The sequence below is a fragment of the Hydra viridissima genome, unplaced genomic scaffold, assembly GCF_058129835.1.
Source record: "Hydra viridissima isolate aposymbiotic clone 2 unplaced genomic scaffold, HvirCarnegie_v1 scaffold_13, whole genome shotgun sequence".
Lineage (NCBI taxonomy): Eukaryota > Metazoa > Cnidaria > Hydrozoa > Anthoathecata > Hydridae > Hydra > Hydra viridissima.
The window spans coordinates 10,919,547-10,935,019 of record NW_028324312.1 but is presented as its reverse complement, the minus strand read 5'-3'; the positions used below and the strand labels follow the sequence as shown (position 1 = coordinate 10,935,019).

Below are 15,473 nucleotides of genomic sequence, written 5' to 3'. Positions count from 1 at the left end.
AAACTCTCTTACAAAACTCACTTCCCAAAAATATAACAAATATAGTTCCCAGATCATGCAACAAATAATTTCAGCTCTCAGAGAACACAACAAAAACATTTAACTGAAAACAAAACCCTAAAAAGCAACAACTTGATTCCCATTCTCCTCTCTGTCTTGAAATCCCTTCTTAACAACTCTCTGATTATCTTTTGCACGTAGATGCTTGAGAGGGGATATTTAGTACAGGTAAAATACAATGCTGTAGCAATGGGCGTAGTTAAGAAAATTCAAAATAATTAATTTACTAAAACCAATTTTCTAAGTAGTTAACTTTTATGCTGCACAAATAAATTAACAATAATAATAATAAAAACAGCAACAACAACTATAATAATAATAATGATGATAATGGCAATAATAATACTTAGTTTTTTTTATTGCACAGTTTCTCTGATAGATTTTATATTAAGATTACACTACTTTTGAAAAATGTGTAATCTTAAGGGGATCTACCAACTTTGAGCCCTCTAAAATTTTTTAAGAGAAGTGAAGTTATTATGAATGAAAACAAATCTAGTTTACTAAAGTAATGTAAATAGCATTAAGAGTTATTTTTGTTTTCAGACAAAAAGGGCCTAGATTATGGTGGGGAGAGCAAAATCTACTTCAATTACAAATGCTAAATAGAAATTTAAGGTCTGCAGAAAATGATTTGTAAAACTTAAATTTGCTGAAAAAATTAGCAACTGAATGGGATGTCCCCTCACCCCTTTCACTTTTTGAGACAGTAAACGCAAAATAGCAATAAATAAAAAATTCTATTTGCATGCAGGTTGTAACATAATTTTGGACATCAAGTTTTAATAGCAGAAAAACTCAACTGTATCAATGTATCGAATAGTAAACAACATATTGAATATATCAAATGTTAGACGAAAGAAAATTAAATTGGTGCTCTTGTTACTTAGATCCACTTCTAACAAATTTTAAATACAAGCATCTAAATTTGTAATACCACGTTTGGTATAAAAAGCTCCAGGTTTTTTGTACTACCAACAACTTAATTACTTCATATTGTCTCATTATGAACACGCAAAAAAAAGGGTACGTATTTTTATTGCCTTGACACGAACACGTTCCTTTCTGAACCAATAAATCCTACATATATATTTTTTCTACACGCTGAAAATGACAAATGCTATGAGAAAAAGAAAACCAGAAAATTGCTTACATATTGACGTTAATTTTTTTAAAACATCGAAGCAAAAAAAGTAATAAAAATATTTATAAATTTCTTATTTTTCTTTTTAAAAAAAAAAATAATAAAATAACCGAAGAAAAATATTGGTTTTGAAAATTCGAATATTTCAACAAAATGTTGTCTTCATTTATTTGAAAAGCTAACTTTATGCATTTGAAAGCAAAATATGACCATCTCCAATTTTTACTATGGGTAACTTTGAAAAAACTCATTTTTTTAAAACCAATTTTGGCTGTGATAAATATTATGCATAAATAGTACAAACAAATGTTTAACATTAACGAAAAAACATTTAAACACTAGTGAAAATAGTGTTTTTAAAACAAAAAAATATTCAAATATTGAGGATAAAATACTTCAAATATAGGGAAAAAAAATTACAATGTTAATAATATTTAAATGCTACAGATAAGATACTTTAACACTATTGACAGTATTAGAAATTAAGATTTTGCATAAATTAACAAAACCATATAAATACTTTTGCTATAACATTTTATTTCACACAAATCTGAAAATTTCTAAACGACAAAATCCTAGAACAACTTTTGTACTGTTTTTTGTTTTTTATATTTCTAGTTATAACTGTTATTCTAAAATTTCAAAATAGCTTGTATTTTAGGCATGTAATCTAAAGTAAAATGAATTTCTGTGTATTATTTTATTATTTTACATATAAACTTTTTAACATTGACAAACTTAAAAATGATTTTTTACTTAAATTAAATAAAACGAACATTAAAATTTCAAAGTAAGTCTAAAAAATACCTCTATTGTTAAATTGCAGACCCACTAACTCTGTGGAATATAAAGTTTTCACTATGTTTTGAATTTTTCCTACTTAAAAATGTGAAAACATACATGCATACTAATCACAACTTCTTTTTACTTCAGAGCGGTGAAAAATAAACCTTAGAATTTTGCAAGTTATTAGAACCTAACCAAGGTTTTTAAACTCATAACATGATAAAAAAAAATCTACAAAATTTAAAAAAAAGTATTTGGTGATAGTTATAAGCATCTTAAAATTTATTAATAATATACATACAAGCATATACATACAAGAAAATGCAAGAGGTGTAATTTTTTAATTTAGCTTTATAAAAACGTACGAAAATATTTACAAACTTTTTAAATGAAAATGAACTTAATTTTAAAGCATACTCCAAATTATCCAAATACTTCTTGTGATGCATATACTAGATACAAGAAGCCATCCTCATCTTTTTCCTCACGGTAAATATCTAGCAGAGCAAGAGAGCTTGAACAGATATTTCGACTATTTACCAACAAAAATAATGACTGGCTTGAACTTAACTGGAGGCGTTTTCTAAAACATAAAAACACTTTGTAATTTTGTTTTAAAATTGGAAGCAACTTACTAAAAGACATAGGAGCATAAAAGAATAAGTTTAAAAAATATTTTATACACAAACATTTTCACCTGATCACATTATTGAGCATCCCTGCAGTCATATCATTTGGAACTAGGTATTTCATTTTCTCAAGAACAGGTAAAGCTTTCTCCATCTTGTATCTCTCAATTATTAACTATAGAGCAATACTCATGAGATACAATTTGTTGTAATAAAAATTGCTATACATAATTCTCATAGATCCAAGAATAGATTAGTTAAATACAAAATTTTATTAAATATAAAAATTACTTCATAAGTAATCAAAAGATTAAAAAATTTATGACCATAATCCCATTAATAATAATAATAATAATAATAATAATAATAATAATAATAATAATAATAATAATAATAATAATAATAATAATAATAATAATAATAATAACAATAATAATAATTATAATAATAATAATAATAATAACCGTTAATAAAGTTAATAATACCGGTATTTTATCAGGATACTTTAAGCAAATTGATTCTGATTCTTTTTTACGCTGATCTAATAAGAAAAATATGGACGAGTCCAAGAAACTTTGAAAAAATTAAATTTTATTAGTCATATATGAAAAAAAAAAAAAAAAAAAAAGAATGTGTTTAGAATAAGTTGTTTAGGTAAGTGAGGTTCAAGAAAAATCTTATCTACTTTTAAACAGGAAAAATTGTTCACACACAATTTGAATTTCTTAAGTATTGTAAACACTGCTTAAAACTAATGTAAGTGGAAACCATTACTTAGTTATAAAATTGTAAGAATAAAGGTTTTTAGCCCACTAAATATTATGAAAACTTTCAAATAATGCCACACTACTATCGTTTTGTAAAACTTTTAAATTTTAGGATAGTTTGAAATGACAAATATTAATGTTTAGTAAGAAGATGTACACCGAAGTAGGTTTGATTATCATATTCACAATGTGACTATAGTGATAAACAAATAGTTAGGTTTTGTTCATTTTTTGTTAAATAAACTATAATCTTGTTCAATTTTTTTTTAAAGAAACTATAGAGGCTTAATATCTACAAATCTAAATATCTCACGATCAATGATTGTCATCTAAATTATAAACTGAGACTGCTCATTTACATCACCGAATCTTTTAACAAGTAAGTTAATATTTTAAAGAATATTAAAATTAAAAACCTTTAACTTGAATATACTTACTGAAGCATCTTCTATCTTTGAACGGTTTTTCATACAAATAGGTTTGAGGCATGATTTTAGTTCTTACTAATTTCAAGAGAGATTAGAAGTTCAAACACACGAAAAACGGTTTTCTTCCTAATACTGGTTGTTTACCGTTTTTATCATTTTAAACGCATGCGCAATTTTTACTAATTATTTAAATTCTTTCAATAAGGCACCGCCTCCTAATTTTTCGATATTTTCAAGTGTTTGTTCAACAATTGTTAATGAATAATTTCGCAAGTAATAACTATAAAAAGTTTTGGATAGGAATCAAAATATTGAGCCTATGTGAGTTACCAAGAACATGGGAAAAAAAGTTTTTCATTTACAAGCATTATTGTGTAAATTTTGATAAAATAAAATTAAGCTGACTTTTGAACGGTAAATGAACCTCATCAAAGAACTTATCGTCCTAAAGATTATTATCCGCAAAAATTTGAAAAAAGCTTATTTTTCTAAGGAGTTCTACCTAAATGAACAATAGTTTAAAGGTTAGCATTTCATCAAATTTTGATCATGTAGATAGAACTCGTTCCACAAAAAACCCAAATCTGTTCCAAAAAAAACCCAAATCAAAAAAAATATATACTGTAATTAAACTGATATTTTATAAACTGTATTTCCAATATATCCATACTTCATTTATCCAGATTTATTTTTATTATTGTAGTAATTTTATCTTCTAATTTTTGCGGGAATGAATTTTTTTAGTTGTCCTCTATTGTGTAATTTGGCGGATGATACATGCTTTCTGTTTAACTTTTGCGAAAACTAAGCTGCATTAGAAAGTTAGTCAAAGAAAGGATTACAAAATCTGAAGTAGGTACATGTTACCAACTTATATATCCATTTGAAAAGATCTCTTTAGGAACTTTCAGAAGAAAGCAATTATGAGGCAGAAACTTAACGGAGCGGAACGAGCTGAATGTTGTACTAAAAACCAGATGACATACGAACAATAATCATGCACTTATTCCGTGGTCAACTTACGTGAGTACAAATTATACATTGACAAAACCTGAACTGAATTTTTTTTTTTGTAGTGTAAACTTTCACAATTTTGGTTAGAACAATAAACACGGAAATTATATACTTGATTCCAAAAAAAAACTCATTTTCATTCATTAGAACTAAAAGTTTGTTTTTCGTTTTAACACGTTGTAAGTGTAATGACGTATTTTCATTAACGTATGGAAATCACGATGATTAAAACTGGATCGTGTAAAACCCAGAAATCGTTTTCAACGCATGAAAAGGAAAAGAATAGTTAAAAACTGAAAAAAGAAAGAAATTTTGATTAAAAAAAAAATATCAAAAAACTACTCAGGGCAATTTTAAAAACGCTACACTAAAAATATCAAATTCATGTTTATTCGCGTTTAGCTTGTTGTTTGCTCAACCATTTTTTTCTTGTAGAATTCATGCTTTCGAAGATTTTACGAGCAACAAAACCTTGAGGAAGTAAGGATAGAACAAACATGAGTAATTCATGGCTCCAAAAGCCCATCATACTGGTGCTCAGGCCCATTGCGTTAACAGTTTGAGAAGCGTAGGCGTCAACACTGGGTACGAAAAGTCCGTTAGCACGCATTTTTGATAGTTTTGTGGCAACGAAAAATGGAGTGATGACCTTTGAAAAAAAAGAAATTATATTGAAAAAAAAATCTTAAAATCAAATCTCACGTAATTGAAACAAAAATTTCAAAACTAAAAATCAAAGAAAGAGAGCAAAGTAAAGAAAAGAAGAGTAAAGAAGAGGGAAGCGTTTAGCTGCAATAAACCCAAGAAAATCAATACCACGTTTCAACAGAGATTTAAAAAATATATTTCACCAACTTTTAAATTAAACAGTAATAAGTTAATTTAATTAACAAGATAGTAATCAAGATAATAAATTAGAGGAATTCTTAACAAAGGTGGCTCAACTTGTCAACTTGGCTCAAACTTCGACACGTCGCCGGTTTGACTTTAAAATTTTATTCAGGAAACAATTAAACCACTCTTAAACTTTTAATTTTAGTTTTGTTACCATTTAATTATTTTTCACAGCATAGCAGTGCTTTTTTTTGAAGTTAGGTAGGTATTCTGCAAAGTTAATCTGAAGTGAGGGAGGAATTATGTTAAGTCAATCCTTAGAAGCTTTGTATCAAAACTCGTAAACTTTAATTCTTCATGAAAACGTACTTTGTTTCGCAGTTTAACAAAAAAAAAAAAAAAAACATTGACTGCACCATGGTAACGTAATAATTGGTGATTAATGATCGAGTTAAAAATTTTACCTGACTAGAAACACCTTGATGTTGATACTCTGCATTCAAGGCCTGTCCAAAAAAGCTCACCATGACCTTAAAAAGGAAATTTACAGCTTCACAATCAATGGAAACGCGTAAAATTTTTTTTGAGTTTTTTATTTATAAACTTTATATTATTAAAAATATAACGGAAAAAAAAACAAAAAAAACAGAAGAAAAAAGAGGGGCAGGGAAAAAAAAAAAAAAAAAAAAAAAAAAAAAAAGATTCGACCGTTCCAATGCATTTTTCTCAATAATCATTTTATATCATTTTTTTTAAAAGATGTTTAAAGTTTTACACATTACCATCAACATTCAAAACACATTTTAAGACCTTAGATGTCATTTATCTTCTGCTGAATGAAAGTAAATTACATCTAAGATCTTAAATTGTCTTTAAGCTATCAACAAGTTCTATTTATTTCTGTTGAATTGTGACCTAAAATTTAAATATTAAAAACTAAAATCAATTTTTAGAAACAAGTTTAAGTGAGCTAATGGAGTTCTTTAACGTTTTCTTGACTAAAATATCATTTGTTGCAACAAATTTTAGTTAAGACACAAAAAATTGAAATTTACCTTTGAAGCACTGTAAACAGTTAAGAAGGGAGTTGGGGAAAGTCCAGATAGTGACGAAACGTGAACAATAAGTCCTCGTTTTCTAAATTGACAAGTTTTTTTTTGAAAATAGATTAACTCTTCAAAGAATAAAATGTGCTGATAACAGTTAATTATATTATGGGGATAAGTTTGAAACAGTAAAAATTGAATTTTTTTTTGCAAAAAATACTTTTAACTAACTGAAAAACACCTTAAACTGACTAAAACATCACCCTAAGTAAAATTATCTTTCAATGCAAGATCTGCTGGCTTGAATGACAGCTTGAAGGCAACTATGGTCTTTATAAATTGATTCTTAGGCCTGAAATACAAACAGATATTCTCCAATTCCAACTTTAAAGCTTCCAAAATCAGATACTTCATGGCTACTTTAATGAAACTTTAGAACTCAGAAGCTAGATGTCAAATGAAATGCCAGGTGAAGAATTAATCAAATGTCCAAGTATGGGGAGTTTTCTATTGCAAAAACTTGATGATTTTCTTATATGGCAACAATTGTTTAGAACTGCTGTAAAACTTAATCATTCCTGAAGAGTTTTAAGTTTAATGGTAGCAAATTTGGTTTATACACTTGAACTTATGGGAACCCCTTGCATAGCGGCTACCTTTTACTAAATGTTTAATTTGAGAAACGAACAAGAGAAAAAAAAAAAGAAAAACTTATCATTTAACAACCCACCTCTTTACCATTCCTTCCAAAACAATTTTTGTCATCTAAAACAAATTTTATGTCATATTTAGATATAAAAAAAAAACATTTTGCTAAATAAAAGATTTTCTCAATGCCATTAAGCAGACTTTATAAAAATGATGGTAGAAAGCGAGATATGTGATTAAAATAAAAATTTTAAATATTATTAAAAAAAAAAAAAAATTAAAAAAAAAATAAAATATTGAACTCAACCTTCAGCACACTTGTAACATTGATGTTAACCAAGCTTTCATAAAACTAAAGGGAACACAGTTTCAATACAATTAAATGCAATTTAAAGCAATCTTTTATCTCAGCCTAAAATGAAAAAATTTATCTTAATTGCAAAATACCTCATCAGAATATTCCGTAAAAAAATCTGGGTGATCATAACTAACTCCAACATTGTTTACTAAAAACAAAAAACAAACAAAAAAAAAAGTGTTGGCTAAATGTAAATTAAACATAATATTGCTACTTCAACAAAATTGCTTTTAAAAACAAACTCACCTAAAACACCAATATCGTAGTTTGAAAGCACTTTTTTAATCTTGTCATACCCATCTCTTTGACTGAAGTCAAACTGTACAGTTACAACCTCCACACCTAATGATTCTAAAATTGAAATTTGTTTAAGCATTAAACATTTTATTTAAATCATTTAAGGTGAGGCAAATGTAGAATTAGCATTATTTAAAATTATGTTGAGTTTATGAGATTTAAACTTGAGTTAACAGATCCTCACAAACTTAAATCATTTCAAAAGCTTTTATCTCATCTTTATCTTTCTTTATCTCATCCCCTGAAATTAAACCAATCCCCTGATATTTTTAAATCTATCATTTGATATTTAAATCTATCATTTGTGCATTGAAGCGCATAATTTAAAACAACTCACTCACCAAATTCTTTAGCAGTAGATTTAAGTTTTTCTTCTGAGCGACTAACAAGAATAAGATTTAAACCACGCTTGGCCAGCTTTAAAAAAAAAAAGAAAAATTATCACAAATACCTATTATTACTATTGTTAACAACTATTAACAATTATTACAAATTAATTATACAAAATTAATTTAAAACAATTTTGTATAATTTTGTAAGTAAATAATACAAGAAGTATTTTAAAGTAAATATTACATATCTTAAAGTATAAACACTGTTACATATATATATACATATATATATGTATATATATATGTAACATATACATACATGTATATATACATATATATATATATATATATATACATATATATATATATATATATATATATATATATATATATATATATATATATATATATATATATATATATATATGTATATATATATATATATATATATATATATATATATATATATATATATATATATATATATATATATATATATATATATGTATATATATATGTATATATGCGCTATTGATGAGGCAGGTTGTGATTTTTTCCTTTTAAGATATAAATATATTTAAAGTTTGAGGCAGGCACAAATTCAGTACCTGCCTCAAACTTTCTGTCGATAGTGTGTATATATATATATATACATATAGATGTATATATATATATATATATATATATATATATATATATATATATATATATATATATATATATATATATATATATATATATATATATAACAACAGGCACAAATTCAGTACCTGCCTCCAACTTTCTGTTGATAGTGTGTACATATATACATATAACAGTGAACCAATTAAATTGTGTAATACCACAGGTACCTATTTAATGATTTTCCTTATCTAAAGGAGGAACACATGGACTTTTGCAGGTCTGATCATGAAAAGGATTTACTGTTCCTTTTGTCTGTCATTTTTATCATTTTTCAAAATTTTTTTAAATTTGAGTAAAATAAGCCATTTTCTCATTTTTTCCAATTGAAAAATTTTCATTTTTTTAAACTTTCATTTCTTCACTTTTAAAAAAAATTAACAAATAAAATTAAAAGAAATTGAACCTAAATTTTATCTCAAATGGAGTTAGGTGTAATTGTTAAATGTAGTTGCTATTATAATTTTTATTATAACTCTTTTACAAAAGGGCCCTTTAAAAACAAAAACCAAAAGGCTAATTTTAAACAAAAATCATTTCTTAAAGCAAGTTCTCACTTAAGCATCTTTGAAAATATTAATAACAAAGTTATAAATTATTGCCGTGTAATCTTCCACAATCTTAAAATTAAATTAAACCTTGAAATCTTTAGAACTTTAAAAGAGTGTATTTTAACTACTGGTAAGAATTGTGGCGATGACTGATGAATTTTCAAAGAAAGAATGGTGTGTACCTGGTAGGGATGATTTCTGAATTAAAATTTTATATTAAAATGGATTTAACCTTTTTAAAATTTTTATTTAAGAGAATGACAGAAACCTTTCATTCTAAATATATATCATGCTAAATAAATAAAATAAAAAATAAGAAAATAATAACTTAATAAAATCTGAATAATTTTCAAATAATTAAAAGAAAAATTATTACGATAAAAAATTGAAAAAAGAAATAAACAAAAAGATCAACAAAAAAAAAAAAATTAAATTATTGAAATATAATAAAATACTTACTTGCTTTGCTATTGCTTTACCAATGCCATCAGTAGCTCCAGTAATAACTAAAGTTAATAGCCAAAAAACATGCTTACAAGGAAAAAAGGCATCATGAAGAACTTTACATTGAAAAAATACTTAAGAAACTTGTTGCATACAATCATCTTATTTTGAAACTAATCAAGAAAGAATGATAACTTCAAATGTTAGATGAACTCTCAGCTCAAACCTCTTAAGGATGCAAGCAGGAAAATAAATAAAATATGTTTAACAGAATTAGTTGACCATTTTAACAATCCATTTTAAATTTAATCATTAAGATGATGATGATGATAATGATGATGATGATGATGATGATGATGATGATGATGATGATGATGATGATGATGATGATGATGATGATCATGATGATGATCATGATGATGATTAGAAACCATCTTTAGTTGTTTTATTTTGATATGCTTAACATCTGGAAGATACCATTGAACTACCATTGAATAGCAGCAAAAGGAGCTTCATTGTATCCAGTTTACATTCTGCTCCTCAAAAATAGCTCTTCCTAAAGAAGCTTTAAAAATAGATAAATCTGGGCCCTAAAAATGTCCACATACTGGTTCATTCTAAGGAGAACCTTCTTAATAGGGAACAAGTTATGGAAACTGTTGCAAATAAACTATCCAATTAAAGAGCCACTTTTGATATGGAAGTGGGGCAGAAAGAAATCCCTTATGTAGAAGTTGAGTTTTTCATGAATAAAGAGCAACAAAGACTAAAAATTCTAACTTTACACTTTTTATATCATACTATATATAAAGTACTGCAGCAATTTGCAGACTTTCTCTTACTACTAAATTTATAAAATTTTAGAGTTAAATAAACTTTTTTCAGAGTTGTGATTATTTTTGTTTCAGATTGTGACCTGTCAGCACTGACCTTCCTAAAAATCTTTTGAATCCCTCTCATAATCGTTTCATCAAGATCTGATGAAACAATCATGAGAGGAACTTTTTAATTGGTCTTTCTAATAGACATGATAGGATTCTCAACGTGTTGTTTGGTGAACTTCCTGTCAACTTCCTGTCAAAAAAAGAACAAAGAAAGTTGACAGGAAGTTAAAATTGAATTAAGTTCAAGTTAAAATCTTCAATTAAAATTGTTTACTTTAGTACCTGGTATTTTTTATTTTGCAACTATAACCATCAAAGTTTTTCAGTTATACTAGATTTTCTTATCATAAAAACTTTTAGATAATTTAGATATTATGGTCACTTTTAGGCACTCCAGACATTGTGATCACTTTTAGAAACTCCAGATATGCTGATCACTTTTCTTGGAGGTAACTTGCAGAGATCATTAGCAATTCAGTTCATTTTGATTCTATTTTTAAAATTCTAAAATCTAAACTCATTCATTTTGTCAAAAATACATTGTTAGGCATCTACAAAACACACACACAAACATTTGTTGATCTTTGTAGGTCATGCAACTTTTCTAAAAATTATTTAACAAATATCTGCCAGACCCTGTAGATTATTTAGAATGAAAAATAAAAAGTTTTATTCACAGGACTCAAAAATTAATTCTGATTTACTAAATGTAAATTTATATCAATTACAATTAGGATCAAATTTAAATAGGGTTATTAAAACCCACAAAAAATATTTTGAAAAAAAATTAAAAAATTTTTTTTGATACAAAAAAATATTAGGCCAAATTGATAAGAAACCATTAGGCCAAATTAGTAAAATGTAAATTTATATCAATTACAATTAGGATCAAATTTAAATAGGGTTATTAAAACCCACAAAAAATTTTTGAAAAAAAATTAAAAAATTTTTTTTGATACAAAAAAATATTAGGCCAAATTGACAAGAAACCCTTACTTGAAAGTCTAAAAGTCAATTTTCATCAATTAACAACTTTTGTTGTGAGGCAAAAAGAAATGAAACTTGAACACTCATTTTTAAAAATCCCACAGAAGAAAAACATCATTAACTCTTATTTCTTCTTCAAGATTAAACTTGTAAAAAGAGATTACTTTTGTATCTTCCTAGATAAATAATTTGTGCAGCCTATAAGAGATATTTTCTGATAAGGGACAAAGCAAATTTAGAGAATAAAAACTTGGCTAACAATATATTTTGAAAAAGATATTGTCATTTACAAATAATACCATACTGAATTAATATGATGGAAATAATACATTCAGAGCAAAAAAATATGTACTGTAATAACTCAATATTATTTGATTATATTACTTTATATTACTGAACTATATCAATCAATAGACCCACCTAACACACAATTAGTAATTATGGTGCACAATGGTCAATTTTCATTTTTCACAACACTTTTGTGTAAACTGCATTTTAGACACTGTAACACTGTATTTTATATTTGTGCATTTCTTTTTAGAGAGGATTTCTTATCAGAATAATTTATTATAGTTTTTTTAAAAGATTTTTTACTTTATTATAAACTTTTACATAAAAGGTTTCACTGTGTTATCTATTGTTACCTACAAATATTTTAGTTTAATATTTATTCAAATATTTTTTTTTCAGAACCAAAGATTAACAAAAAAAATTTTGTTAAGGTAACTGAAAAAAAGTTTAATATTTATTTAATATTTATTTAATATTTATTTAATATTTATTTAATATTTATTTAATATTTATTTAATATTTATTTAATATTTATTTAATATTTATTTAATATTTATTTAATATTTATTTAATATTTATTTAATATTTATTTAATATTTATTTAATATTTATTAGTTTAATATTTATTCAAACACTTTTTTTTTAGAACCAAAGATTAACAAAAAAAATTTTATTAAGGTAACTGAAAAAAAAAAAGTCATAATTTTTAATTAAAACATAAAACACAGACCCAACTATTTCTTCATTTTACTGTAGGGGAGTGTTAAAAATTTGTCAAGCACTTCAGTTAAGAAAGAAGCAGGTGAATTAAAAAAGTAGTAGAAAACTTGCTGAAAATTACTTTAAAGAACAACTTTAAGTTGAAAGACTTTTATAGTAGGTACGCGTAAATCCAGATTTTATGGGGCCATTTTTTTGTCCAAATTCTGTGACACGCTTTTCAAGTTTGTTAAAAAGTTGCATGGTATGAACTTGTTTTGCTCTGTTATTTTTTAGAAATATGTATCAACATAGATATTTTTTGAATACTAGAATTATGGAACTTTAATTTTGTATGGATTTCTTTGAGTTAAATTTTTATTTATTATGAACTTATTGTTGTTGAAAATTTGCTTGTTTTTTGGACATCAAGTATCAAAGAAATGCTGGTTCATTTTTCTAATATATTCTCTCAACTTTTAAAACCTTTTTTCTTACTACATGCCAAATTTCATTGAAAATACAAAGTAATGACCTTGATACTAGGTTAGAGGGTGCAGCTACACCTATAGAGGGTGCACCCAAAGGACTTCTAGCCTATCAACCTGAAGTATCTAATTCATATTTGATAGTACCCTGTTAGAATATATTAAAAAAATACAAATAAAATTTAAAATTTCAATAAAATTTTGATAATTTCTTTACAAAAATTGACATTTTTTAACATAATTGTTTTTTAGACGCCCCTCTAGCGCCCTTTATACATTCTTTGTATAAAGATATTGCCCTTTGTAAGACCTTTCTTTTGATACCCAGTTGTATCTATTACAATAAGAATTGACTAAGTTATGACAATTTGATTTAAGTAAGATTTCAAATTTGATCACAGTTTCTTTAAGAAATTCTTATATAAAAAAATCAGTACTTAAAATGCCATAACTTTTTGTAGAATTATTCAATTCTGATAATTTTTTCACCTTTAAAATACTGATTTGAAGACCTTTCCAATGATATATAACAATCTAGTGTTTAATCAATTTCAAAATTTCATGTCACGTACCTATTTATAGTGTATAAAGATTTTAAACTTTTCAAAATCAGGCAACTTTGTTTGTAATTTATAAAAAAAAAACTTATTTAAGAGGCTAAACAACGTAAACTTAGCCTTTAAAATTGCATAAAAAATTGTTACCTGCCCACTTTCCAAGTTTCTTTAGATCGTTTTTAAAGCCCCACTTTGGAAAAACATATAATCGACACATTAACCACAGAAACTGACTGAATTTAAGACCATATTTCAGTAGCAAAATGCTTCCTAGTACCTTCCAAATCATAATTTTGTTTACCTGAAACATCATTTAAAAAACTATAAAACCTAACAGATTATTACATGTATTTTACTTTGAGAACAAATTTGCAATTAGTTTCAGGCTGAATTTCACGTGGAGGAATTAAAGTATTTCCATACTCTGAAGTACAGAGCATCAGTGTTTCCGCATTTTTTGAAAAATTTTAGTTCAGAGGGCAAACACCGCATTTTTTTATATCTTAAATTTAAAAATTTTTTTTGGTTGTTGAGTTATCACCCTTTTCCATTAGATGAGCAAAAAAAATTTGTTACGAAAGATATTTACCTTTAAAATCAGCGTCATCCAGGAGAAAATCCGATGATATATATCTTTATCTAGTGAAAAAAACACCAGGATTCGTTGATAGCAGGGATAAAACAATTAGTCACAAACTCAGCAGGTTCTTTAAACCAGTACTGTACGATATACAAAAAGTTTATTCACACAATTTTTTTTCAAGTCGTGACCTTAATATAGGGCAATATATTTCAACGTTTTACCAAGAAATTGGGCGAAAATATTTTAATAAGAATAGTCACAGAAGATAAAATGTGGGTCTATCATTATCGAGCCAAAATCGAAAAGACAGAGTATGGAGTAGATACATCCTGGATCGCCAGTTACAAAATTCAAGACTCGGGTTTTTGCTAGAAAGGTAATGTTAACCTTTTTTAGAGACCAAAAAATTCCTTCATTAACCTAAAATAGGTGTATGTGTGTGTGTAAGAGGGGAGGGGGGGAAGAGAAAGAATGCATACAATAGACAGTGCAAGATACTGGCCAGTAAGCTAAAGCTAACAATACGGTTTTGTTGTTTCATGACAATGCACGCCTACACACGGCTACTCACACCCTTCAAACCATTAACCAATCATGTTTTAAGGTGTTAGAACACCCTTCCTACAGCCAAGACCTCGCTTCTTCCGACTATTACGTATTTGGACTGCTTAAAGATGGAAGATATAAAAAAAGCGGCGCATATATGTTTACAGGACCAACCAAAAATATTCTTCTTGGTTAGAATATGAAAGCTTGTTGACCGATGGGCCAAGTGAATTGAAAAGCAAGGAAATTAGTAAAAAAAAGTGTGTAAAACTTTTTACTCTCCCATATATACATATACACACACACACACACACACACACACACACACACACACACACACACACACACACACACACACACACACACACACACAAATATATATATATATATATATATATATATATATATATATGTATATA

At 26.4% G+C, this 15,473-nt stretch overlaps 2 protein-coding genes across 2 annotated transcripts; both read right to left on the bottom strand.

The window, feature by feature from the left end:
• Positions 1–2,323: 2,323 nt before the first annotated feature.
• LOC145197052 (microtubule-associated protein 1 light chain 3 alpha-like) lies at positions 2,324–3,984 on the bottom strand. The gene is made up of 4 exons (XM_090070949.1): positions 3,824–3,984; positions 3,105–3,160; positions 2,688–2,794; positions 2,324–2,573 (listed from the first exon to the last, which is right to left on the bottom strand). The coding sequence occupies exons 1-4, from the start codon at positions 3,873–3,875 to the stop codon at positions 2,414–2,416; spliced, it is 375 nt and encodes a 124-aa protein (XP_089927075.1). The 5' UTR covers positions 3,876–3,984; the 3' UTR covers positions 2,324–2,413.
• Positions 3,985–5,117: 1,133 nt separating this feature from the next.
• Positions 5,118–14,322, bottom strand: LOC149880481 (very-long-chain 3-oxoacyl-CoA reductase-like). Its single transcript, XM_090070779.1, has 10 exons — positions 14,073–14,322; positions 10,035–10,081; positions 8,353–8,428; positions 7,961–8,065; positions 7,804–7,862; positions 7,664–7,708; positions 7,439–7,473; positions 6,718–6,799; positions 6,127–6,192; positions 5,118–5,477 (listed from the first exon to the last, which is right to left on the bottom strand). Exons 1-10 carry the CDS (start codon positions 14,236–14,238, stop codon positions 5,217–5,219), a joined length of 942 nt encoding a protein of 313 aa, XP_089926905.1. The 5' UTR covers positions 14,239–14,322; the 3' UTR covers positions 5,118–5,216.
• Between the last annotated feature and the right edge of the window lie 1,151 nt (positions 14,323–15,473).